This window comes from Oryx dammah, unplaced genomic scaffold (assembly GCF_014754425.2).
Source record: "Oryx dammah isolate SB20612 unplaced genomic scaffold, SCBI_Odam_1.1 HiC_scaffold_22, whole genome shotgun sequence".
NCBI classification, from domain to species: domain Eukaryota; kingdom Metazoa; phylum Chordata; class Mammalia; order Artiodactyla; family Bovidae; genus Oryx; species Oryx dammah.
The window spans coordinates 15431788-15457080 of record NW_024070206.1 but is presented as its reverse complement, the minus strand read 5'-3'; the positions used below and the strand labels follow the sequence as shown (position 1 = coordinate 15457080).

The 25293-nt window shown below is 50.6% G+C and overlaps 1 protein-coding gene across 2 annotated transcripts in view; it reads right to left on the bottom strand.

Annotated features, from left to right (window-relative positions):
• Positions 1-1587: 1587 nt before the first annotated feature.
• Positions 1588-25293, bottom strand: part of ST8SIA5 (ST8 alpha-N-acetyl-neuraminide alpha-2,8-sialyltransferase 5) — a 74289-nt gene continuing 50583 nt past the window's right edge. For both annotated transcript variants that reach the window (XM_040264545.1, XM_040264544.1), the window contains 5 exons: positions 22608-22694; positions 19113-19257; positions 15072-15184; positions 14235-14327; positions 1588-13078 (listed from right to left, as the gene is read on the bottom strand). In XM_040264545.1, the coding sequence (XP_040120479.1) occupies positions 12610-13078; positions 14235-14327; positions 15072-15184; positions 19113-19257; positions 22608-22694 (907 nt within the window). In that variant the 3' untranslated portion in view covers positions 1588-12609. The remainder of the gene's footprint in view (positions 13079-14234; positions 14328-15071; positions 15185-19112; positions 19258-22607; positions 22695-25293) is intronic.

Genomic DNA, 25293 nt, shown 5'->3' with positions numbered 1-25293 from the left:
CACTGCTCTGGCAAGACTCTACATCCTGTAAACGCAGAGATGGTACATGCATTTGTTCACCTTTGTATTCCCAAATCCTCAAGTCACCTAGCCCAAAGTAGGGGTGCAAGAAATGATTATTCAATGAAGGAATGAAGTGACAAATAGCATGAATCTATTAAAATAGCTATTAAAATCTATTAAATAGCATGAAGTTGTTAAATAAATGAACTACAATTAACTTCTGTCCCCCCAGCTCATTGGTTCATTCACTCATTTATTCAAAAATACATACTGAAGTCCTATTTCCCTGACCCTCAGCTTTTTTTCTTCCTATAACAGACAGTACTCAGGTCTCAGGGCTAACCCTCAAACAGTACCCTTAGGTTCCACCATTGCTTGTTTGAGCGTTTGGCATTTTACACCGGTAATAAGGAAAGTTTAAATATCTTTCAGCTGGTATGGAAGTTCTTTTCTGGGGGGAGGGGAAGGTAAAAGGTGAGCTGAGATCCAGGCTCTGCAGGAAACCAAGCACACAGAGAATGTTTAAGCAAGTCCAAATAAAAATAGTAGAAATGTGTTCTCCATTGATAGAGAGTTGGGGAGTCAGAATAGGAGGCCAAAAAAGGTCAAGGAGAGGTTTGGCCATATAGGTGGGCTAGGACCACATGAAGTATTCCCAGTGGGAGGCTGGCCAGTGGGTTAGCCAGAGGACACCCAACATTACGCTTGAGATTGCTTGCTTGGAATGTCGTCCATCCCTTTCCCAACTTCTCCCACATCACTCTGGAATGTGCTGTATGATCACTGATGTCAAGGGAAGGTCTGCATATAATCTAGGTGATTAAGGGATATAAAACAGAAACATGCTCAAAAGCTCTAAAGTCTAGAGACTGAGGGGGTCATGAAAATACCAGCCCCTGAGAGCTTGCAGAAATCAGAAAGGTTTTGCACTTTCTCCAAAATGCATATTTGTGAAATCCAAACAGTCTTATCTACATCTCATAAGGCAGGCCAGACCCAGCCAGTTTGTACATGAATTTTTTTAAATTTATTTAACATAATCCTATTCCAAACACACTCACGGATAGCAGCATTGAAAGAATAATTTTTTTTTTTTTTTTTTTAATGAAAGGGTAATTCCTTTGCTGTGACTCCAGACCTTGACAGAGTAAGTTTGCTTAAAGAAGAACAAGTCTTTTTCACTAATGGGTCTGTTTCTAGGTGTTAGCACAACTCAGATCCCATCTTCCCCCACCCACTCACCCCTCTGCCCTTAACCCCCACCCCACCAGCCCACGGGGACCCTCCTTCCTTAGAGGAAGTCTGCAGTCTTCTCTCTTTTTGTCCTTCTGCTCCCTGTATACTGTCAATTCAGCACTCCACCCAACTTGGTCTGGGTCTGGTCTCTGAGCCCTTCCTAAGCCCCCCCTGCTTAGATTGCCACTCTTGGCAGACACAGAGAGGCCAATGCTGCCCAAAGATGAGCCCCGGGCAGCCATGCCTTCCTCTCTAGAGCTGGTAGCCTCCCGCATTGAGCTGTGCTGCATTAGCCTGGTCCAGCCCAGTCCCCAAACACGCTCACACACAAGGCCACAGCCAGAGAAATCTGCACTAGATGAACCACTTGACTGGTTTTATTGGGTGGAATTGAGGGCTTTTCAAACACAGTGACAGATACAAATTACCATGATTACGTCTCAGGCGTTAAGTCACAGTCACCACTTCAGGATCACTCAAGGACAGCCACGCACAAGCTAGAATGAGGCTGCAAGAGTTTCTAATGAATCCCTGCTCCTCAGCAAAATTTGCATGAAAATAATGACTGTGACCTCATCTTCCCAACAATCTGGAGGGGCACAAAGCGTTTCTCTCCAGGACAAACAGAGGGAGCAAATCAACCAGAGCAAGAGAGGGATTTTTTTTTTTTTTTTTTAAAGCAATGCTCCAGCTCCACGTCCAGACTGAGTTTCCGTGCAGCCCAGCAAACGACATCTCGGTCTCCCTGTCCTCCTCCAGTGGGAAAGGCTCTGTGGAGCGCAGTGAAGTGTGATGAGGCTCTTGGGAGAGGAAAGCACAGGGGGATGGGTTTGAGGAGCACGTGGAGGTCACATCTGCAGGGCCACTTCGTCTTCACGCACAGGAGGCCACGCGGGGGCGAGTTGCTGCCGCCAGCCCTGTGGGAGCACTCCACTGGCTGCCTTCACGTGAGCTCCCAGAAACCAACATCGAGCCTGGGAGCATGTGGCTGTCGGGACAAGGTTTCCACAGCTCCCTCGTGGACCCCCATCATCTGTCTTGCCTTCACTTGGGGAGACAGGTGGCAGAGGTTTGACTCCAAGCTGTAGCACTAGACAACTTCTTATACGCGCATTGAGTTGTGAGTTTAAAAAATACATACACATTTACATATATTTCACAGTTCATAGGATACAGCTTTGAAGAAGAGTTATGGCTTTCTGAAGAGAGGTTAGTTGGGTCCAAGAAGGGAATTGGTAGGCCTTGAAGACCCTGTTGCATCCCTAAAATATGTGTGCAGAGTGTGGAAGCCTCCGGGAGGACCACCTGCCCCCCCAAAAAAAACTTGGGAAGAGGGACTTGCTCAGAAGCCAGCCCCAACAGAGGCTGAGGGTCCTGTGGAGGAGGTGCGGGAAGGCTGGCAGGAGCTGTCACTCGGGACACCCCCAGCCCCCCACAAACCAGCACAGCAATGGGGGCATCACTGGATCCACTGCCAGCCACCTCCTCACACCTGTTGTGCTCAGGCCTGTGGCCTTGGCTGACCCTCTGCCAAGTAAAACTGCCACCCTCTCACCCCACCAGGTACAGCTCCCAGTGCTGGGGGCCCCGAGAGGAACGAATACCAAAGAGGACCCTCCCCACAGATGCTGGGAAGGGTATGCGGTCATGGGTAAGCCCCAGGCCTGAAGCTGACTCCAGTCAACCGGATAACCCAGAGGGAAGAAAACAGAAGGGCCTCAGGGTGGGAGCAAGACAGGGCCACCTGCCCCTGCCCATTGGGGAGCTTGGGCACCCCACCAGGGTTCCACCAGCATTCTGTGCGACCTAGGACACACCTCTGTCATATTCCCCGGCCTCGGTCCAGTCTGCAGGCCGCTCACTGCCTTTCCCTCCTCCTAGGAACACAGCGAGGGCTGGTGAGAAAATGGGGGATGAAGGTGTGTAGAAAGCAGAAGTGTTCACTTTCACAGGAAGACGACCAAATAGGCCTACTCTTAAATTCACAAATAAATCCAGGCTGAGTCACTGCAGAGCCAGCCCTGGCCCCAGCTGAGACGCAGATCCCCTCCCGCGAGCAGCAGAGACGCCACAGGTGGAAGCAGAGGGCACCCGGCCACCACCGCCAGCCCTGCACGCCCCCTGCAAGGCAGGACGGTGGAAGGGGTGCCCTTCACCCTCCACCTTGCGGGCAGAGGCAGCAAATGTCAGAGAGAAACTAAGTCTCAAAGAGTGAGTTTACCCAGCTCATGAATCTTATGTGATCAGATAATGAACTTGAACTTCACCAACCTGAACTTCAAGATAACTGAGGGCTAATCCTTTAAGCACCAAGATTTCGATAAATGTGTTTCAAGTGCTTGGGGATGGAAATAATTCCAAGTGGATAAAGCGCTGCTCTGCCTCCTTAAACACAGTCTACTGAACGTTCTTTGAGCATTTTCGTATCTCTGCGTGGCTGTGGACACCACAGGATGGGCTGCTGTGAGGGGTTATTTGTGGCCCTTGGGGTTATTACTGCATATTGGCCCCTGCACTAAATAGCATCAGATCACTTGGTATTTTCTGAGATGTATAGCTTTGGTCTTTTTAATGCCATTATGTTAGTCTATTAGCTGCCGCTTCTTGCTAAATCTAGCACCTGTTGTCATTCTCTTAATTTGCTTTATTATTAGAAACCAGAATCAAGTTCACTGGAATTGAATTTAAAATTAAATTCCATGAATGCCGTGAGGGATTTGCTGTTAGCAAGATGTTTGGTCTTTGATACAGAGCTTTATAGCATCTACTACAGGGGCTCAAAATTAATTCTCCTTCACCAGAGTCCCCACCTGCCTGAGGCTGAGTAAACTTGCTGGGTAAAATGCCCTGGGAAGTTAGGTGTGCTTTGACCTTGTTTCAAAAAAAAAAAAAAAGGCAATTATTTCCTCCTTTAACAAATCTTTAAGATGTTCAAGGTTTCTCATACATTTTGCAGCTGAATGTGAAACTGTGAGCTGCTACAGTGATAAAGGGCTCTCCAGGGCCACGTGACTGTCGATATCCTCAGGAGAAGGGCCAAGGGACTGGCCTCTAGTTGGAGGCAGAAGAGAATGAGGCAGGATCTCGGCACTAGCTCGCTGGTTTCAACTTGAGCCTTTTCTAACAGAAGGTGGGAGAGGAAGGAGGAGCATAAGGCAGGTGTGAACCCTGGGTCACATCAGCCCATGTCTGTGGGATGCTGCCTCATCCCCACCTTGTTTGTTTTCCACCGGCATGGTGGGCAGAGTGCCAGCCCCGGCTTTGTGTTCAAGAGAGCACTGTGATGCCCTGATCTTATCCCAGCACTCATCACAGGGAGACCCTCACCCGGACACAGGCTGGTCACCAACTCCAGAGACTCCAGCCTCTTAGCGCTAATCCCCAAATGCATCCCTACTCCAGGAACAGATGAATCTTAATTCAAGCACACGCCGAGCCTCTTAACTCTGGGAGAGGAAATCTAGTTAATTTTGCTTTAAAAAGATTTCATAATGTCTATTTAAAGATTGAAAATGTTCAGAAATAAAGCTGCTTGATACCTTTAAGAAGTCTCAAGCCTGAATCAAGGCTCCCAACCACTAATCTGGAAATAAATGCCAGCAGAATAGGGCTGAGCCAGTTACAAGATCAGGCAGAGCAGTGCTCCTCAAAGTGTTGTTCCCAGGACCAGCCTCAGCATCACTTAGGAAGCAGCAAGGAAGCTCCCTGCCATGCTCACCAAATCAGACTCTGGGGAGAGGCCCAGGAACCTGTGAGCTCTTCGAGTGATTCTGACACAGGTTCAAGTTTGGGAGATGCCGGGCTAGAACAGTGGTTCTCAGTCTTGGCTGCATAGTAGGGTCTCTGGAGAATCAGAAAAGCCCTCAGGTCACACCTCAGACCAACTGGATCAGAACTTCAGGGGGCAAAGTCCAGGCACAAGTAGCTCTTAAAAGTTCTCCAGATGACCCCAATGTGCCGCCAAAACAGAGACCCTCGGCCTCTGTGCAGTAGATTCACTTAAGAGATTTTTAAGAATAAGAGTATGGGGTCCTGTCCCCAGGCCAAGTGAATCAGATTCTCTGGAAAAATGAGGATCTGGCATGGGTTGCTTTATAAAGATCCCTGGGTGACTTCAATGTATACACAAGGTTAAAGACCACGATTCTAGAGAAAATAACACTTTTACCCTAAAGTTGAACAAGTCATTTAGTTAAAGGAAATGAGTTACTTGGTTGCCAAGGAAACCATCCCCCTACTGAAAAGAGAGACAGTCACTGATTTCTGGCTTTTGTACCAAGAGCTAAGTCATGGTAATGTATGTATGTCTCTCTCCCTCTCTCTCTCGTTAAGAAAAGAAAAGCAGGTTCTCATAAGAGACCATGTAGGAGAAATATCTATAGACTTGTAGAAGCTGAGCAGAGCTATTGCCTCTCAGGACACTGGCTGGCCAGGACAGCTGAGTCAAGCTAGCAGAGCGAGACAGGGTCTGCTCTGACCCTCAGCAAAAGGTGCTGAGGTTGTCAGAAGCCAGGGAACAACCAAGGGCCCAGGATAACTGTTCAGGCAAAAATTAAAATCAGAATCCTATCATAGGGACACTGAAAACAGTTCAAGTCATTTGAGAACAGATCATACCCAAGAGATTCTTCTATATGAAATAAGCCAGTCACCAAAAAGTCAGACACGCTATGATTCCATTTATGTGAGGGACCTAGAGTAGTCAAATCCAGAGAGACAGAAAGGATGATGGCTGCCAGGAGCTGGGGGAGGGGGAAATGAGGAGTTGTTCTTTAATGGGTATAGAGTTTTAGTTTTGCAATAACTACAACAAAAAAACAGTCTGGAGATTGGCTACACAACTTAACACTACTGAACTGTACACTTAAAAATGGCTAAGATGGTAAGTCTTATGTATATTTTACCCACAATTGAAAAATAGAAAAATCACTGATAATGTCTAGGCCAAAACAGATTTCGTAAATGTAAGAGATTCTTAAGCAGTCAATTTCTGTTGTGAATTTAACAGTGGATTATATTTTATACTCATATTTCTAAAACATACCAAAGTTTAGTTGTGTGTCAGATGCTTGTTTTTGCTCTTTTATCGCTTAAGACTCCAGCCTGAATTTCAAGCCAGATGCCATCACTCATGTGGCAGTAGCCACTGACCCACAAGTGGTGCAGAGCCCAGTTCAAAGCACTTAGGGGATTCTGACACAAGTGATCTACAGTCTACGCCTTGAAGAACACGTCACTTTATCACAGTGCCTTGTAGGATGTAATCAACCTCCTTAGACTGGCCAGCCCTCTAAAGAACAAGAGAACAGGCACACCCCGAGCATCGCCACACCGCAAGCCTGGCCTCATCCGGTCATAAGCCACAGTCAGCCTCCTCCTTAGAAGGGTGCCCGGGTTGCCGGGAGAGAGGCCAGGGTGTGTGCTGAACTCAGAGCCGCACCAGCCCCCTCCCAGAGAGACCCCCAAGCTCCTGACCTTCCACTGGGCATCTGGAGCAGACATTTTGCAAAGCTCAGTTCATTTGTTTCCCAGCCAATAAACACAGCACTTTCCACTCATTCTTGAGACATTATTGATTACTCCTTTGTATACTGCTACCTGGTCTGTACCTCAACATAGCGATTTAAGATTCTGACAAATCTATGGTTTTGAAGGAGAGAAGGGAAAAAGAAAATCTTTCCACTTTTTGCTTAAACTAGGGAGAGTTGGTGAATAGGCAAGAAGCAGATGAGGAAGAAGATTATAATAGTGTGTTAGTTGCTCAGTAGCGTCTGACTCTTTGAGACCCCATGAACTGTAGCCCACCAGGCTCCTCTGTCCACAGAATTCTCAAGGCAAAAATACTTGAATGGGTTGCCATTCCCTTCTCCAGGGGATCTTCCCAACCCAGGGATTTAATGCAAGATTACAATGGAAGGAGGCAAAGAGAAGGCAGTGGAGACCAGGTGATGGAGCCAGCAAGCAACCACAGCAGGGACCTATGCCCCAAGCTCCCCAGAGGCAGGTGGGGGCGTCTGTACAGCGCAGTGCTTCCCACATGCAAGGTGCCAGGCAAAACAAGTAATCATCATCAAGGGAGGACTCTCTTAAGCTGACAATTACATGTTACTCAGTTTATTAGTGGGGTCTCCTGAACCACTGGACCTCACTGGCTAATCAGAGACCCCACTGCTGTAGTTAACAGGTGGCTCTGTGCCAGTGCTGGGGACACCAAGAAGAACCAGACACACTGCCTTCTCCTGGGGGAAAGGACAGCCCTCAGCCAAGGACATAGGCACACCCATGGTGGTGCGCTGTGAGGATGTCCTAACAGGAGTCAGTGATGGTTCCTGCAGAAGTGCAGAGAGTGCTCAGCCTAGGTTCACAGAGGGGAAGAGGTGGGGACCCTCACCTGACATTACCTGCACAAGTGGTGGGGTAAAGGGAAGGAGCGAGGAGGTAAGAGCCATGTCAGGCATTGCCAACAGCTTGTGCGAAGCTACAGCACCTGGAGGAGTCCTGGTGGGATGATGGGGACAGGAGGGTCTCTGGGAAGGTGAGGGAGCCAGCTTGGGACAACCCCTGCATGTCTGGGTAAAGGAATCTGGACTATATGGTATAAGTAGGCAATGGGCTCCACCAAAGGTGTTTCCAGAAGGTAATTCTCTAGAAGCAGAATGATCAGTCAGAGGGCCTGATGAGTTAGGGCAGTGGCAGAAGGAATGTATGGAGGGAACGAATTCAAGGGATGTTTATGAGTTGGAATTGATACAATCTGGTGAACAAACAGAAAGCGAAGGAGGAAGGAGAACCAAAAGAGACCCAGGTTTGGGACTGAGGGGCTAGTGATGAGGTAGAGCCATTCAGCGGGGGAAGAGAGGAGGAAGAAGGAACCTGTTCTCTGGGTGTCAGTTTGTGTCGGCACTGTGCTAGGCATCATGGAACCCTATTCCATAGCTGGTGTCCTGGCCTAAACCTCAGATGATGAATCAGAGCTTCCAGAGGGCGTTTGCCGCTCCCCCAAAGTCACCAGGAAGTGGGAGGGATGTGACTTTGAACCCAGATTGTCCTTTTACCTGTGCCAGTTGAGGGCACATTGAACAGGTTTTAACTATACCAGCTGAGACGTTGAGCAGCTACAGGCATTCAGACAGCCACAGTGAGGGTGTTTCTGAGGCTTCAAAGGAGAACTGGCCTCCAGGTAAGGGGTGTAAGATGCAAGGACAGGAGAGGTTTGAGGCTGTGAACAGATGCAGTTTCTGAAGGAACACTCCTAATAAGAGAAGAGAACTCTGAGGAAGCTTCACAAAAGATGGGTCAACAAAGGAGCCTGAGAAAGAGCATTCAGAGAGGCAGGAGGAAAGTCAGGGTAAAGTGGTTTCTTACCAAAAAAAAAAAAAGGAAGAGAAGACTCAAAAGACCAGTGAAGCCACTCACCCCTGTCACATGGATGCTGAGGAATGAAGCCTGACATGGGTCTACCGCTTTAGCAACTACAATCATTCTGCCAGCCTTCAGGATTCAGGACCGATGCCTGCATGGCCTGGTGCTCCTCTTGCGATACTTGTCCCTGAGCCCAGATTTGCCAGTACTCAGCTCAGCCCCTCAGTTGCCTCAGTCCCCCAGGCAACTCAGTTCAGCATCTGGACATGCCCACCAGACCATAAGCTCTGGGAGGGCTGGGGCTAATACTCTGCTCATCACTAGCTCAAAGGCCCCTAGCCAAATGCCCCGCACAAAATGAGCGCTCAGTAACCATTTGCTGAATACCTGACTGAAGCCAGCTCTGTGTTGTCCCTCAGCTGTCAGGTAGCTCTGCCCCTGCCTCCTCCCTACACTCAGCAGAATTGAGGGTGATGGACTGTCTGCGGCACCAGGCGATTAGTGGGCAGAGCTGCCACGGCAGCATTACAAAAATGGTCTCAGAGGCTGCATCTGACCTTGAGCCACCTTCCTTTTTGCTTGGCTAAGCACAGAGTCGTTTGCTTATTTTCACTGCCTTTCAAGCCTGGTGAAAGTGAAAGTGTTAGTCACTCAGTCGTGTCCGACTCTTTGCAACCCCACGAACTATAAGCCCTCCAGGCTCCTCTGTCCATGGGATTCTCCAAGCAAGAATACTGGAGTGGGTTGCCATTTCCTTCTCCAGGGGATCTTCCCAACACAGGGACCAAACTTGGGTTTCCTGCATTGGAGGCAGATTCTTTACTGTCCAAGCCCCCAGGGAAGCCTGAAGCAGTGGGCTTAGCACAAAGGAAGACACGATCGTTGTTTTGTTTGGGGAGTCGATTTTCCTTACATAAGGGTATTATATATAACCAGCTGTCTGCACTGCATGGTGGGATGGGGCGGAGCTTCAAGGAACATGCGGGTGGGGTGGCTTCCTGAGCCACTGCCCAGGTCTTCTGAGCCTTTGAAAATGTGCTTTTCCTACAAACACTGGCTGCAGGAGAAAAGTGTAGCGTGGAAGTCAGGAGACCAAGTCCCAGCTGAGTCACTAGCCAGCCATGTGGCCTTGGGCAAGTCCTCCAACACGCCATCATTTAATGAGTACCCCTTCTGCAAAATGTGGCCTCAGCTTCCCTCACTGCACTGTGGGCGCACCTGTACTGTGGTCAGGGCTGGGGCGATTCGGGGTGAAGAAGCACCTACAAGCACACTCCCTTCTGAACCCATGCCAGTCTCCGAGCACTGTCCCTAGAGCAGGGCCCAGCACCACCCTGCAGCGGCCTCTCGGTCCTTCTGGAACAAGCATTCCTCTTGTGCCAGCCCTGGGGGCACTGGCTAGGAAGTGGCGAAGACAGAGGTTTGGAGCGCAGGCTTTGGGTTTCTACAAGACCCGGGGTGCAGTTTCCTCTACTGGGTGTCTGGCCATTGGCAAGACACCAAATGACTCTGTCTCCCCATTGGAGCCTGCTTACCCAAAGGGGTCCTGTGGTGATCACAGGAGATAATGCAAAGAAAGCGCCCAGTGCAGGGCTTGATACAGAATAAGCGTGCAGGAAATCTTAGCTATTATAGCAATAAATATTACCTATGGCTTAGATCCATACATCATGAATACTTCCAAAAACTTAATAAAATTAAAGATTACAGAGACCTACAGATATTTTCTAAGCCTCTGGTTGTAGAGATGAGGAGATGGAGACCTAGGAAAGGACAAGGGACTGCCCTAAGGCCCTCAGACTTCAACAGGACCAAAAGCAAGGAGTCCAGCTCCTACATGAGATGGGTTGTGATGCTCCATCCCCAGCTCCTACAAGGGCCCTGGTTGGGGCAGACACCCTTGGCTATGAGAACCCTGGTGTCTGACTCACCAAGGTTCTGTCCACAGCATGTACTCAGTAGAGCCCCTGGCATGATTTGAGCCAGGTCACCTCCCTGTTCTTCAGGGAGGTCACCTCACCTTCCTTAAGTGGGACAAAATGTTCTTTAAGAGTCTTCCAGGTCTGACATTCTGTAGTTTCAAGAATGGGGCTCAATTAACCACAAACAACTGGCTGGAAACCTCAGTTAACTGGAATCTGTCTCAGATGTTCCTTCCTTGGAGAAACAGGCAGAGCCCAAGAAAGATCATCCACTGTCCTCGGGGGTGTTCCCTGGTTCACCACGTCCTGGGCCTACTTTGGCTCACTGGCTACTTCCTTGCACTGCAGACAAGCAGATAGGCTCAGAACAGCCTGAGGTTTCCCCAGTGAAGACCGGAGCTCAGAATCAAGGCCAGCACCTAGAACAGTGCTGTGCATGGAGCACCCGTTCCACAAGGGCCCCACCAACATGAAGCCCAGGCAAGAGGAAGGCGTTCTGGCCTTAATGGGGAGCCTGGGGACCCGGGACAGGGCCTGTGTGCCGTGGTCTCTCACCAGCTGGGCCTATTGCTCTGCCTGTAAGATGAGGTGATCAGATGAAAGGTCCTGTTCCCTGTGTGCTGAGCTCTCACCATCCCTCCTCCTTCTCATTACACCCAGCATGTGGAGTCGGAATTTGTCTCTGGTCTGCCCTCCACTCCTGGAAGACAGAGATCCTGTCTTTATTTGTCATTATGTCTTCCCAAGCCTCACCCCAAACCAAAGCAGAACAGGCTTCTGGAAATGTTTAGGTGAAGGAGGGGAGAGAGCAGGAAGGGAGGAAAGGAGGGGCAGGCTGAAAATCCAGCACTAGCCTTCTACGGTTCCACAAAGCGAAATTCTAAGGCAATTCACCAACAGTGTGTATTAGGCACAGCCGCATTCACGGTGGGAATACCTCAGGGGGGGGAAAACGATGTGAAATGACACGTGAAGCCCTTTCAGCCTAGGCACAGCTGACTTCCCAAAGCACAGGCCCTGTGGATCCACGCACGTGAAGGCCAGCAGGCTGCGTGCTGCGGGAAACCCCGCCTTCACAGTAGGACCTCAGTGATGCTGGTGTCGGAGGCCACGACTCACTTCCGTAGCTAAGCTCACCAGTCACATGTCAGCGCTTTCCAATCCGAGCCTTACGGTTCCAATTCAGGAACACGATACAGCAGGAACTGCAGTATTCAGGAACACACAGAGGGATGGATCTTATAAATAACTCCGGGTTAAAACAGAGCTGAAAATAGGGAGACAGAAGAGGAAGCAAGTCGCTAAGCACTTACTGAGTCGATAACGTTGGCTTGAAAACCTTAGTGCAAATGGCTGGTCTGGTTTATTTCCTTCTCATCAAAAGGTCAAACACAGGATTGAACCTGGAGGCACCAAGACGTGTGTGTCTGAGGATGTGTTTGAAGGGGGTGGCTCTCCTTGGCTGACAGTGTCTGAGCGAAGATCCTAACCCACAGCCCTTGCATCAGATCTCACAGTGCCACTTACTCGGTTGGTGGAAACTTGGTTAATAATCCCTGGACCTCTCTGAGCCACTGTCCTCACAGGAAGGTCTGGCCACTTGGCTGGCCTTTTAGCTCTGAGATTCTAGACCACATTTCATGGCCGAGGCCTGGGAATAAGAGTCAGGAACCCGAAAGTCTGAGTTACATCTAAACTGTGCTCACATGTTCTGTCTGTCTCCCTCTTTTCTGTTCCCAGTAGGGACTTCCTTTAGCTGCAAAGAGGCCATACGGTTTGTGCTCTTTTGGATGCTAACACTGAGTGGAAATGTGCTTGATTCCCTTGCGACCCCCAGGGCCCCCATCTTGAGGTGTGGCGGGGAGTAGGGGGCAGGTGGGGCAGTACGCATGGAGCTGTCTCTGCCCTGCCCGCATCCCTGCCTCCCAGAGCCCACAGGACCCAAGTCTGAAGCTGAGCATCCAAGAGAGTGCCAGCCTCAGTGCCAGGCTTTCACCCCGCCCTGCCGGCCGGCGAGGAAGAGCATGGCTCCGTGTGCCGGGGGTGCCCGTGCGCTGGGGGGCCCGGCAGAAGGCCCGCGCCGCCCTCAGCAGCAGCTGCAGGTGCCTGTGTGCACGCGGAGGATGCCGCGGCTATGCAGGTGCAGGAAGTTGAAGATCTCCGAGGGCATGGCGTGGAAGCCGGGGCGGGGCTTGACGTTGTCATAGTAGTGGTGGGTGATGTACAGGCCCGAGGGGTTCATGGGGAAGGCCCAGAAGCCGAACAGGTGCACCTCCTCGCACAGCTCGAGGGCCGCCGTGGCCAGGATGAGGCCGGTGCTGATGCGCTTGGCGCGCACCCCGAGGCTGAGCCAGTAGCGCGACACGTTGACCAGGTACTGCGGGTGGAAGTAGTACACGGCCTGCGGCGACTCGAAGTCGTCCAGCACGTACTTGACGCGTATGGACACGTCGGTGTTGCGCGTGTTGTAGAAGGCGGGCAGCAGCACCGACGCGTTCTCGTACAGCTGCAGCACGCGGTAGAAGGGCCGCCGCCACTTCTCCAGCTTGTGGAACCTGGCGGGGCGCGCGCAGGGTGAGACGGGGCCCCGGGCCCTTGCTGGCCCACCCTTGATCCAGGGCTCTTCGCAAAGGACTGGCGGGGTGGGGGGTCTCTCAAGGCCACCCCCCACTCCCTCGCCTCCTTTGATCCCAGTCACTCAGCAGATGAATGCCCGCCTTTCTCCGGCACAGTTCTAGTTTTCTAAGTGGGTACAGGAGAGGGCAGTCTGGACCCACAGGGACAAGTGCCTGGGGGGTGGGGGGGGGGGGAGGCAGTGGTGCCGTTGCAGGGGGAGGGTAATCCTTAACCCACACGGATGAGAGTGCCCAGGTAGGCTCAGAGGGGAAGTGCGGGAGGGAGGCCTTCCCTAGAGCCCCCCTCAGGACACCCCCCTGGCCTGCCTTCACCAAGGGCCCCGGGGATGGACACCAAGCCAGTCGCTGGTCCCCGGAGCCCTTCCTTCCCCATAGCCCCTCCCTAACCTTCTCTCTACATTAAACAGCCCTCCTCCCAGCTGACTCATCTCACCCTTCTCTGAATGCTGACTCTGTAAAGGTTGTGGGCATCTGTCCCCATTTAACACCTCCCCCTCCTCTTCCCCTTCTCCTGACCTGGAGGTGTGACTGTGCCCTCTTTGAAGTTTTAACACCTTAACCCCTCCCCCAGGCTTCCCAGACAGACCCCAGGAGGGAACCCGCTGGCGGGAGGTGGTGCCTTGAGGTCTTTGCCTGAGGTTTCTCCCCAGTGTCACATGGACACTCCCTGTAGGGAGCTGCCTGCCCCCGTCATGCACTGGAAAGCCCTCTGGTTCATCTCTAGGGGAAGATTGTCTAGATCAGCGCTGTGTGAGAGAAACATCAGGCAGGCCACAAATGTAATTTTAAATGTTCTAGGAAGCACATTTAGATAAGTAGAAAGGATTAGGTGAAATTAATTTTTACAATAGATCTTATTTAACCTGATATACCCCCATACTATCATTTTAATATGTAATCAGTATAAAAGTGTAATGAGGTGTGATTCACCCTCTTTTTCATAGTAAATCTTTTAGAGCGAGGGTGTGTTTTGCACTTAGAGATGGCACATCTCAATCTGGATGGTGCCCAGTGGCCATGCATGACGAGTAGCTACCGTACTGGACAGGACCGGTCTAGAGAGAGGGCTACTGACCTCTCTGTGATGATGCTGGGGTTCACGGTGACCACGTCTGTCTTCACCCCTACATCCACGGTGTACTGCTCTGAGATGGGGGGTAGGTTGCACCTGCAGACGGGAAAGAGTGGTCCGACTGCATGTAGTCAGTCATTCTAGAGGGAGCTGGGGGGCAGGGGCGTGGGGAGGAAAGCGATGGTGATCATCTGGGCAGAGGAACAGAGAGGAAACCAGCTGGGTGGAATCTTCGTGGCCTGGGCATAGAAGGGCAAGTTCAGCCCCTTCCCTCACCAACCCTGAGTGGCCTAATTGTTGTAGATCCCCAACCCATGAGATGATTGCAGCCTCAACCCGTTTGTTCACTTTAACTCTTATTTTCAACCTATCTTCTACTTAAAGAGGTAAGCTAGAATCCCCAAAGAGATAAGAGGGGGTTTTACATGAGGAAGAAGAAATACATGGACGGGTGTCTAACTTAGGTAAGGCCACAGTGAAGCTCATACTGGTGTCAGCCACAAGGCTACCTTTGAAGAGGGGAACCCAACCAGAGAGGTAGCTGCCCAGACGACCTCACTAACAGCTCTGCATGCCCCTGTGAGTCCTCAGTGTCTTCATATCTGGTATGTCATTTGCTCCCATTTTACAGATGTGGAGACTGAGGACCTGACAGGTTCGACCCCTTGCACAGGACGGAGCTGAAGGGGGAAGGGACAACCCAGAGCATGAGGATTTGCAGGGGTGGGAAGTGGGGATTAAAAGGGCAGCGTTACAGGGTGGGGCACCAGAAGGGGTGGGCATGGAGAAGGAGGGGTGTGGGGGTAGAAGTGGCAGGTGCAGACCCAAGGTGATTCCTACCGGAAAACAAAGTCAGCACTGTTGATCTCCCTCCCGCAGCGGCTGTTCTTTAGGATGCCCCCGTTGCCCACCACCGCACACTTCTTAAACTGGGACCGGTAGTAGGGCATGTCCTGGGGAGACAGGGGCAGAGCTGTCAGAGGTGGCGCCACCCCCGCCTTCACCGGTGCCCTCCCCTCAGTACCCACATCCACCTCCACACCCATGGCCCCACGAGACAGCTTTGTAGGGAACATGGGAGAGAAGTGGCTGTTCCACTTTGCAGATGAAAAGAGACTAAAAGCCTCGTCTGAGTTTCACACGCAATTACAAATGAGCTGGAATGGGAAGCTAGGTCTCCACAACCTTTTTCAGTAAGCCCTGGAAGCCCCCAGTTTCGAATAAGAAGAGCGTACAGTTGTGCCTACCCTGTTTGCCTTTGTTTTCCCCAGTGTCTGGAAACTCAGCTTCCTTGACTTCTAGTCCACATATTTCATGCTTCCCTGGTGGCTCAGATGGTAAAGAATCTGCCTGCAGTGCAGAAGACCCAGGTTTGATCCCTGGATCAGGAAGATCCCCTGGAAAAGGGGATGGCAACCCACTCCAGTATTCTTGCCAGTGCTTAAGGCAGACTTTCTGGGGGATGATGGCAGCAGAGCTGGGGGCAGGACACCAGGGACCAGGGCCCTAAACCTGGCCCTGAAGCCTTTCAGCTCCATGGGGAGGGCATAGAACTAAGTCAGAGAGGCCACATAGGCCAGCACGGATGCCAGGACTTGGCAGCAGCAGGGACAGGAGACTGGAGGTGAGCAAGCAAAGCCACTTCAGGGGAGCAGTGAGAACCGGCGGCCCTGGGATCTCTGCAGAGAAAGCGTGTTGAGCACAGGGGAACCCAGGACTCACCCTGGTGCTGATGCACCCGTGGGGGCACTGGGGGGAGCATCTCACAGCACTCTGGCCTCATCACACCTCAGCTGGCAGGGCTGCCTGTGTTTGGGCACTAGCTGCCCACAGAGGCTCCCTGGGCCTGCCTTCCAGGGGACCACAGGCAAATAGGCAGGAAAAAGCAAATACTAGCCTGATTAAAAGACCTAGTTCTGCCATGTCCCCAGTCTAGGCCTCGAGGCAACCCGAGGCAGGTGGGACCAGGCAGGCTCAGGGAAGGAGTGCAGAGGGGTCAAGGGGTGACCAACCATCCCAGTTGGCCCAGGACTGGGGCACTTTGCTTGGGATGCAGGACTTAGACTCAGTCAAACTAGAAATGGCTGGGGCAAACTGGGATTGGGCACCCCAGTTAAGGGACCCAACTCAATCCTGGTTTTGCACCACAGTGAGTTGAGGGAACCATGGGCAAGTTTTTTTGAACTCTCAGTGACTTGGTTTTGTAATTTTTGTAAAATTTGTTACAAATTAAATTTTGTAATTTAAAAAATTCGGATAGTAATGTGTATTTCCTGCAATTCAGTGAGATGACATAAAGCAGAATTGCTCAGCTCGGCAGTACTGATATTTTGGACCAGAGTGAGCGACTTTCACGTTCACTTTCATTCCTTGCTGTGGGGGCTGACTGCACACCACCGGAAGCCTAGCAGTATCTCTGGCCTCCTACACCCCAGTCGGGATGACCAAATGAATCTGATTGAACCCAGGTCTCCCCCATGGCAGGCGGATTCTTTACCAGCTGAGCAACCAGGGAAGCCCAAGAATACTGGAGTGGGTAGCCTATCCCTTCTCCAGTGGATCTTCTCAACCCAGGAATCAAACTGGGATCTCCTGCACTGCAGGCAGATTCTTTACCAGCTGAGCTACTAGGGAAGCCAAAAGCATCTCCAGACATTGGCAAATGTCCCCACCTCCCTGCCCCACGCATAGACAGCCACTGGTGTGGATGAAAAGCTCACCCAGTACCTGGCCCAAGAGTGAGGGCATCAGGTGCTTATTATGGGATGGCCCTGACACCAGAGACTCCTGGGTGGCTTTCCTCCTAGCTCACCCCAGCTGGCCAGCCCTGTGTGAGAGCAGCCCCGGTCAGCACCTGGGACTTCCACTGAGACCAGCTGCCAGACAGGCATCGTGGAAGATCCCACAATTTCCAGTGGGACTGAAAATACAATGAGATCACCAGGAGTTAGGCTAACTCTAAAGGAGGCGCTGTACCCCTCTGTGGGAGACTGTCCTTGGCACATTTTCCCTGGAGGGACATGCTCCCAGGACTAGGACAGAGGAAACAAGGACATCCCACGGCCAGTGCGGGAAACTGCACTGTTTGACTTTGCCCAGAGGGAGAATGAAACAAAGCCATCTTTGGAGAAATGACCAAAAGCGTTCTATGTTTTATGTCAGTGTTTCCCACACTTCTGAAAATCAGAAACCACTTGCGTACTTTCTGGAAGTATACATCCTTGGCTCCATCCCAGAACCACGGAATCAGAATCTTCAGGGTCAGGGTAGGAGCCTGAGAAGCTGCATATTTTTCTAACTCAAAGAAATACTCACCTTAGGGGAAGTTCAGATAATACTTCTATGTCACATGCTCTAATCCAGGGGGTGGTAAATTACAGCCTGCAGACCATACCTGACTCACCACTTATGTCTGCACAGCCAGTGGGCTAGGAATGGATTTTATACTTTTTAAGGATGGGAAACAAAAGGAATATTTTGTGATGTCTAAAATGTATAAAATTCGAATTTCAGTGTCTAACAGGAATCAGGTGTCACTGGGACCCAGCCACAGTCCTTTGGTTACGCCTGTCTCTGGCTGCTTCATGCTAGAACGATAAAGGTGAGTGGCCGTGACAGAGACCATATGGCCTGCACATTTGGCCACCCCTGCTCCCCTTCCAGCCCTTCCCCATGGCCCTCCTTGGATCCATATGTCATAACCGAGCTGCATGTCACCCACTGGCATTACCTGCAAGTTCACCTGCTGTCACCAGCCTCATGTTCCCAGCCTTGCAAGACCCACCTCATTAACTCGACTCGCATCCCATCATCCTCCAGCACTGCAGTGGGAGGGTGCATTTGACACCTCTCCAGCCCCGGCTCCTCCCCCAGTACTGGCCTATCCACCCCCAGGCCCAGTCATACCAGTGCCCCCTGGTGTGCACAGCAAGAATGCAGGGAACCCCGGGCTTTCTTTTATTAGCTGCCCAGTCCTTCACATTTCATCCAGCAAGACCTGAACACACCCCCTAACCCCTAGCCACGCCAGCAGGTCTACAAACTGGACCAACTATGCCCTGCCCTGGGCCAGAGTGCTCCAGGAAGTGCCTGTAAACAAGCATGGTACCATCTCCTTCAGGAGGTAACCATCAGAAGAGCTGAACATGCAGCACAGAGTCCCTCCTCCAAGAGTCTGGAGCCACGATCAGGCCGGAAGTGAATGCCTACGCCTGGGTTCGGTGGTCTGAGCCCTTGGCCCCCTCATTCTGTGGCCCGCCTGACCGGAGGGGAAGTGCACAGGCCCTGAATGAACAGCCTCCCTCCAGGCTTCTTGCATATAAAGGAAAAAATAATAATAAATGTCTCTCCTGTTTAAGTGTCTGATATTTTAGGTTTTCTGTTCTAAGAAGCCAAAACTATACCAAGTTCAATCTCCAGTGTTACAGACAGGGAGAGTGAGGCCTGGCAAGACAAGGTCAGCCACTACGAGGTCAGCCTGGCAGTGCCTTGCTTTGTATGGTTGTGATTTCTTGCGCACACGACCTTTGCATGTATGTTTTTGCTCTTGTGCCTCCCTTGGGTGGGGAGAAAATGCTTAATCTTCCACCCAGATAGCTTCAGGATGTTCTTTGCAAGCAAGACAATAATCAAAACTTTACAACCACTTTCTTGCCAAAAGTCATTCAAATAACAGCCAGTGTTATTTGGCATTCAGTGTACTCAGGACACCCAGGAACCCCAGAGGACAGTCTACTAAGCCTAAGAGAATGGCCAGCCAAGCCCAGTTCCACTGGGTACAGGGGAACAGCAGAGTGATTGCCATGCCACACGGGCACAGCCACAGGAGGCCCCGTGGGGTCAGCTCCATGCCCACCCAGACTACCCTGCCCGAAGCAGCACCTTGGGAAACATGCGGAAGATCTCCTGGTTGATGTGGTAGATGCCGCTAGTATCCACCTCGTACTTGAGCTTCGTCCCCAGGGGCGTGTTCTTCTGCGTGGTGAAGAGGAAGGAGGGGGCGTTGCAGCACCTGGATAGAGTGGACCTGCCAGGCAGGAGACGGACAGGAAGAGAACAGTGACACGGGGCAGGGAACAGAGGGGTCTCAGAACTGAGGCCCTTCGGGGAGGCCAGGGAGCACCATCCTTTCCCACCCACCCCTTCTCACCCCTGTTCATGTGTCCCCTGCCTTCAGAACCCCTCCCAATGCCCAAGCCATTCAAGGTCCGGCCAGGTCTCCCTCCGTAAGCTCCCGGCTGCCCTGGCCCTGCTGGCCGCACTGCCCTCCAAAGTCCCAGAGCACAGACTGGGCACCACTTGCTTTATCCTCTGTCAACTCCCTCTTCACTTGAATGAAAGTCCTTGGGTGGCCGGGACCCTGCCTGTCAGGATTCTGCATAATGTCAGACACATGGGTGTCAACAACCAGGTCCTGCCAACCCTGGGCAAAGCATTCCCACGCCAGCTTTCACAAGAGCCGCCAAGGCTTCTACTAACTCCCAGAAACACTTCCATACCCAGCTCTAAGGGAAAACCCAGGGACGGGAGCTCTTCCTTGGTTCTTGGCTCCCATAACTAACTCTAGGTGAGGCTAACCCTGCCTGATGGTCAAAAAGCAACACACACACAGTCAACAGAAATGAGCCATTTCAGTGACTTAGAAACTGTCTCAGGAATAGGGAGGGGTCAGAAATTGGATGGTGGGTTGATACTGGGTGACTTCTTACAGAATGTGGAACTGGGTTTTCAAAAGGTTTGGGGGGTTCATGATTTAAAAAAAAAAAAATTCCTGTGGTTTTCACTGACAAAAACACCCAAACATCAGCTACAGAAGGGTTAAAGCTCAGACAATGCAAGCAGGCTTAGAAAATAGCCTCCGAGGGAGCGTGGGGCTGATGAGGCAGGCTTGGGAGCCAGCCAGGCCGGAGAAGCCTGGTTTTCTCTTCTCTGCAGCTGGTGTTCCGCCTGGCACTGCATTCTCCCAAGTGTGCCTACAAGGCTTGGTGACGGGGTCAGATCCTAGACACATCCTGCTCCCCTATTCTGAGGACCCAAGTCCCACCCTGGCTACAGAGGGGCTGGATTTGACAAAGGATGCCAACTGTCCCCATCTCACTTTGGGGCTATGAGAGCACAAGGATCCACTTTCTCCAAGAACAGCAGCAGTGGGCCACGACACACTTCCTCACCACAACACTGGCTCTGGGCACAGTTATACCCAGCCTTCTGGCAGCCCTGGGTGGAATGGAACACCGTCTCCATGGAGCCCGGATGTTGACTACTAACCGAAGGTGAGGACAAGCTTTCTGGAAAGTTCATGCTGAAAGTCTGGGATGGAAACCTGGGTGCCAACCTGGCATCGAGAGGCCTGGCTTCTAGTTTCTGCTCTGCCTTCAGCAGCTGTGGGGCTCGGGGTAGTTCTGCTCCCCTTTCTGGGCCTCAGTTTCCTCATCTGTAGGATGCAGGGCTGGCTCTTCTGACCCTCTGTAATCCTGTGACTCCAAGCTTCCAAAGCCCGAGAAGGGTATACACATTCTTTTTTGTGACTCCATCTCTTGCAGAGACTTCACAGGGGAGCTCAGTTGGTTGCTGGGAGTAGTCTTTCCTGGGGAGGGTTGTGACTGAGGCTTTCCAGAAAGAAGGCCAGAGGCCTGGTGAGGCAGGAGCCACCAGTCAGCATTTCAAAGCAGCATCTGGCTGGTCCATCTTGTCAGCCCACTGGTGAGAATCCCAGTGAGGGAGACTGACTCATTAACCAAGCTCACGAGTGACTGATACATAAACCAGGAGGCAAGTGTGTCCATTTGCAAGCAGTAGGGGAGGGGAGGGCCTCTGTTACAGGATTCCTTTCCTAGAACTGGAATGCTCATGCCTGTGTTCCAGCACATTCCCCCACCGCACCCCACTGCACCAGGTTCTTACACCTCAGTTTAGAATCTCATCATCAGTGAGCTTGTAATGAGAGCAAAGGGGGAAGACCACTGACCTCGAAGCTTTACCTGTTATAGAACATGGCAAGACCTGATGTCATTTCTCTCTCCCACACCTGGAACCACGCCCCCACCGCCAGAAGGGGCTCAGCTCTCAGAGCCTCCCCCCAAATAGTGCTGGCTAGTCCCTGCCAAAGGCTCCCACGCATATCCCAGTTTTTCTCTTGCCACATCATCTCCTGGTGGCTTCGTTATTTCCTTAGATATGTGACTCCCACTGATGACGTTTCTGTGCCGCTCTCAGCCTGGACAACATCCTCTGGCATCTCCTGACCTCACTGACCCCGTCCAGCGCTCACCAGTGTGCCCTCGGTGTGCCTGGGCCTCCCCATCACACACCACCCGCAATAAGGCTTCACTCTAAGGTGAAATTGGGGCTGCATCGGCAACGCAGATCTTGGACCTTTTCCCTGCATTCTACATCTATGATTTGTGGGTCTCTGCAAACGACTGTTGAGCCTCAGCTGGGCTTCTGCAGTCTCAGGGAGGCCTCTGGTTAGGGGCTGCTGGTACCTGCAGCACATTTCTAAAACATGCCACTTAAAGCCGCCTTTAGACTTGGCCCAGAACTGCAACAAACTGGAAGAAATGACTTATACAGAAAATACAAAACACTCAGTGTTGTTTGCTTTTCACAGCTTCCCATGCAGGATTCCTTCATGCAGATGGCTCCTCAGCACATTCAAACTACAACCCGAGTTGCTGAAATCCACTTTATATACACATTCCCAGGATCCTGTCAATTCCATTCAATGAGGTCTTCTTGCACTAAAAGCATACCAGAAGCTCCCAGAATTTTAGAGTAGAGCAGACCCTACAGCTCACCACTAACCACAGAGACTGGACATCTAGTAGCTTCTTAGCTCTCAAAGACAGCAGAACACTAAGATACAGCTCTTGCCTCCTGGGAGCTTGCAATCTGTCCATTTCAGTTAGAGAGAAGCTCAAGAATAAAGTATAGCCATGCTCCAGTGGGTGGTCTAGGCTGTAGGAGCCCAAGTGCTCTGAGAGGGAGAGCGCTGCTGAGTTCGAGCAGCTGCCCCAGGGGCAGGGTGGGAAGCGGGACAAAGCCATGGAAGACTCCTAAGGAGCACAGGCCAGCTGGAGACCTCGCGCATCTCACCTCGTGGTCAGGGGCTGTACTGGAGACGACAGCACCGACCAGGCACCAGTGCTGCCAGGACTAAGGGCAGGAACACGGGGGACAGTGCCCCACAAGGTGCCAGCCTCAGCCTGTGTGCTGAGTCAGAACCTCCCCTCTCCCAGATTTCAAGGCCCAATTAGGGCCAGCTACAGGGAAGATGCCCCCTGGGGGCTGGCCTGGCAGGACGAGGGAGATCTGAAGAGGTGGCCAGGAGAACCGCAAACGTGGAAGGGCTGGGGAGGACAGACGAGTCATAGATACTTGAACTGGTTGGCTTCAGAGATGTTCATGGCCCATTTGCACATCTGGAGGCTCTTCCACCTGTCGAACAGCTCCGACTGCTTCACCCTTAGGAGTGGAGGACAGAGAGTGCATGAAAGGGCCAGGCTGGACACAGTGTCACCATCCCCGAACACGCTCCCTTCCTGTCCCCCCTTATGCCAAGTCCTGGGCTAGTCCTTTGTATTCACTGTATTTTCTAATTTGTAAACCCCTTGATTCTCTGGCATCTGGAGCCTGGTGAACTCCTAGAGATAGAAAAGCACCCTCCAGCAAGCCTGCCTTCCATGCACACACCAACCAATCCAGAGTCCACACCCTCAACGACCTCCTGTATGAATGGAGCCGCTAGCCCCCTGCCCTCATCAGCCCAGAGCTAGGGATCAGACAACCAGGGGCAGGCCCTACACACTGAGCTCACTGAAATCATGCAAACTAGCCAATCCTAAACCTTTTTATCCCACCTTGTCCATTCCTTCCCAAGAAAACCACAATAAAGGGTCTCACCCATGCATTCCCCTCGCCCCTCCTGCCTCCTGACCAGTCCTGGTGCTTCCCATGCATCCCTGAGTGGCATGCCATGCCTCTTGTCTCTAGGGATCTGTGAGCAAAGAACATGCTCCTTCCCGATAGTCTTGTGTGTCCATGTGTCTTACTACATGTGATCAAAACAATCTGGGTACATTTCAAAATATCCTTCCTCAAATGCCTGCTACACAGGCCTGCACTGTTCTCCCAAGAACATCTGTCTGTAGAAGGTGTGAGACCACTTTCTTAAGGTCTGTAGATAACCCCACACTGTGCTCAGCACACAGTAGGGCTGACTGCAAGGGCACAGTGCCCCCCTCTTTCTCTTTTCCCAAGGGCAGATCACAATTTCCAGTGACAGAAAGGAAGAGAGGAGAAAACTTCTCTCTGGACAACCTTCTGTTAAACTGAGCTATCATGCTGATGCTCACTCACAGCCCCCTGCACTCCCCTTTGTGTGAAACCTATAACTTGTCATTACTTCCACCTTACCATTCCCACTAAATAGTAAATACCAGGCCAGGGCATCATGCCTGACTGTATCTTCAGTAAATATTTGTTGAGTACATCAATAAATTAATGAATGAATCAATAAGTCTGAGTTCAACTAAAATCTATAAATATTATCGAATTCCCCAATATGGCAGGATCTAGAGATACTGTGGTGAACAAAGCAACTCCCTGCCTGCATAGACCTTACACATGGGAAGCAGATATGTGGGATAGTACACCGAAAGCACAAAGAGTAAAAGCAAAAATCGACAAGTGGGACTCCATCAAACTGGAAAGCTCTGCACAGGAAAGGAAATAACCAACAGAGTAAAAAGACAGCCCAATGAACAGGAGAAAATATTTGCAAACCACATATCTGATAAGGGGTTAATATCCAAAATACATAGGAACCCCTACAAAGCAATAGCAAAAAAACCAAAGAACCCAATTTTCAATTGGGCAAAGGACTTGAAAAGACATTTCTACAAAGAAGACTTACTAATGGTCAATACCAATAATCATCATGGAAATGCATAGCAAAACCACAGTACAATATCACATCATAATTATTAGAATGGCTATTATTAAAAAAAAAAGATGACAAGTATTGGCAAGGGTATAGGGAAAAGGGAACCCTCCTATACTGTTGGTGGGAATGTAAAATGGTATGGCTACTAGGGCAAAGAGTATGGAGATTCCTCAAAAAATTAATAATAGAAATACAATATAGTCAGCAATCCCACTTCTGGGTATATATCCAAAAGAATTGAAATCAGAATTTTAAAGAAATGCTTACCCCCTATGTGCATTGCAGCATCATTCAGAATAACCAGGACAGACATGGAAACAATCCAAATGGTCACTGATAAATGCGTGGATAAAGAAAAGGCGTTCTATACATAATATGAAATATTATGAAGCCTTAAAAAAGAAGAAAATCTTGCCATATGTGACAACTTGGATGAATCTGGAGGACATTATCCTCAGTGAAAAAGCTAGTTGCTGAAGGACAAATACTGCATGATTCTACTTGCACAAGGTAACTAAAACAGTCACTCTTATAGAAACAGAGCAGGATGATAGCTATCAGGGGCTCCGGGAAGGAGTAATGAAGGTTTGTTACAGAGTTTCAATTATGTAAGATGAATAAGTTCTAGAGATTTGCTGTAAAACTTAGTGCCTACAGTTCACAATACTGGGCTGCACACTTAAAATTTTGTTAAGAAGGTAGGTCTTGTATTAAGCATTCTTATCACAACCAAAAAAACAAACAAACCCAGATATATAATGCCATGTCAGGGAGTGCTGAGTGCTACAAAGAAAAATGAAGTAAGAGGCTACCAGGATAATATATTGTTCAACACAGGGAATAAAAGCAGTCCTGTAAAATAACTAGAAATGGTGTATAATTTTTAAAATTTGTGTATCACTATATTGTATACTTGTAATATATAGTATTGTACACCAACTATACTTCAATGAAAAAAAGAAAAAAAATTTTCAAAAATATGAAGCAGGGATAGAAAAGTGAGTGCTTCAGATGAGTTGGTCCAGGAAGGCTTCCCTGAAGAGGGGAACCACGCACAAAGAACTGAAATTATGCAGGAGTGAGCCACACAAATATCTAGGAAAGGAGTATTCCAAACAG